Source organism: Salvelinus sp. IW2-2015, linkage group LG20 (assembly GCF_002910315.2).
Source record: "Salvelinus sp. IW2-2015 linkage group LG20, ASM291031v2, whole genome shotgun sequence".
Classification (NCBI taxonomy): Eukaryota; Metazoa; Chordata; class Actinopteri; order Salmoniformes; family Salmonidae; genus Salvelinus; species Salvelinus sp. IW2-2015.
In genome coordinates, this window is record NC_036860.1 from 78,475,189 (window position 1) to 78,476,663 (window position 1,475).

General features: G+C 39.7%; 1 protein-coding gene, 1 long non-coding RNA gene and 1 pseudogene across 2 annotated transcripts in view; 2 read left to right on the forward strand and 1 right to left on the reverse strand.

Moving 5' to 3' along the window:
- kcna7 (potassium voltage-gated channel, shaker-related subfamily, member 7) overlaps positions 1 to 215 on the forward strand; it is a 21,656-nt gene extending 21,441 nt beyond the window's left edge. Inside the window, 1 exon segment of the mRNA XM_070433710.1 lies at positions 57 to 215. Coding sequence (XP_070289811.1) covers positions 57 to 215 — 159 coding nt within the window.
- LOC139029520 (uncharacterized) overlaps positions 1 to 1,475 on the reverse strand; it is a 163,118-nt gene that overhangs the window by 103,509 nt on the left and 58,134 nt on the right. The gene's annotated exons all lie outside the window — the stretch shown is intronic.
- The window catches only part of LOC111980133 (potassium voltage-gated channel subfamily A member 1-like), a 167,818-nt pseudogene that overhangs the window by 23,684 nt on the left and 142,659 nt on the right, over positions 1 to 1,475 (forward strand).

Consider the following 1,475-nt stretch of genomic DNA (forward strand, 5'->3'; position numbering starts at 1 on the left):
TGCCGTGTGCGTGTCGCCAACTCCATTCTCCTGTAACCCTCCTCGCACTGCTTCAGGGAATCCCAGGCGGGCTCCGGCACTCTCCCTGGGTCGACCGACCACCTTTCTATTTCGTCCCAAGTTGTATCGTCCAGATCTCGCTGCTGCCCGATACCACGCTGCTTGGTCCTTTGTTGGTGGGTGGTTCTGTAACGGAATTCGTCCTCCTCATCTGACGAGGAGTAAGAAATGTCAGACCAATGTGCAGCGTGGTAAGTGTCCATATTATTTAATAATACTGAACACAACAACAATACAAAAATAACAAAGTGCATAGATAAGGAAAACCGAAACAGTCCCGTAACGTGAACAAACACTGACACAGAAGACACCCACCCACAAAACACAACAGAAAACAGGCTACCTAAATATGATTGAGAACCATATCAGGCCAAACGAAAAACAACAACATAGAAACACAAAACATAGATAACCCACCTAACTCACGCCCTGACCATACTAAAACAAAGAAAATACAAAAGAACTAAGGTCAGAACGTGACAAGAGTTTATGAGCTGTGATAGGAGAAAACTGAGGATGGATCAACAACATTGTAGTTACACCACAATACTAACCTAATCAACAGAGTGAAAAGAAGAAAGCCTGACAGAATACAAATATTCCAAAATATGCATCATGTTTGCAGTAAGGCACTAAAGTAAAACTACAAAAAAATGGGGCAAAGAAATTACCTTTATGTCCTGAATACAAAGTTTTATGTTTGGGGCAAATCCAACAGAACASATCACTGAGAATCACTCTTCATATTTTCAAGCATGGCGGTGGCTGCATCATGTTATGGGTATGCTTGTGATCGGCAATGACTAAGGTTTTTTTTTTTAGGATAAAAAGAAACGGAATAGAGCTAAGCACAGGCAAAATCCTAGAGGAAAACCTGGTTCAGTCTTCTTTCCAACAGACACTGGGAGACAAATTCACCTTTCAGCAGGACAATAACCTAAAACACAAGGCCAAATAAACACTGGAGTTGCTTACCAAGATGACGTTGAATGTTCCTGAGTGGCCTGGTTACAGTTTTGACAGAGCTTGAAGAATTTAAAAAAGAATAATGTGCAAATATTGTACAATCCAAAGCTCTTACAGACTTACCCAGAAAGACTCTGACCTGTAATCACTGCCAACGGTGACACTAACATGTAATGGGGTTGAGTACTTTTCTAATCAAGATATATTACTGTTTTTTTTKCACAAATATTTTACAAATGTTAAATTTTTTCTTCCAGTTTGACATTACAGAGTATTTAGTGTAGATCGTTGCCAAAAAAAGACAATTAAATCCATTTTAATCCCACTTTTTAACACAACAAAATGTGGGAAAAGTAAAGGGGTGTAATACTTTCTGAAGGCACTGTAACAATCAATTGTGAATTGGACACAATTGCCCCATAAGCCACACATTCCCAATGCTGGTCATT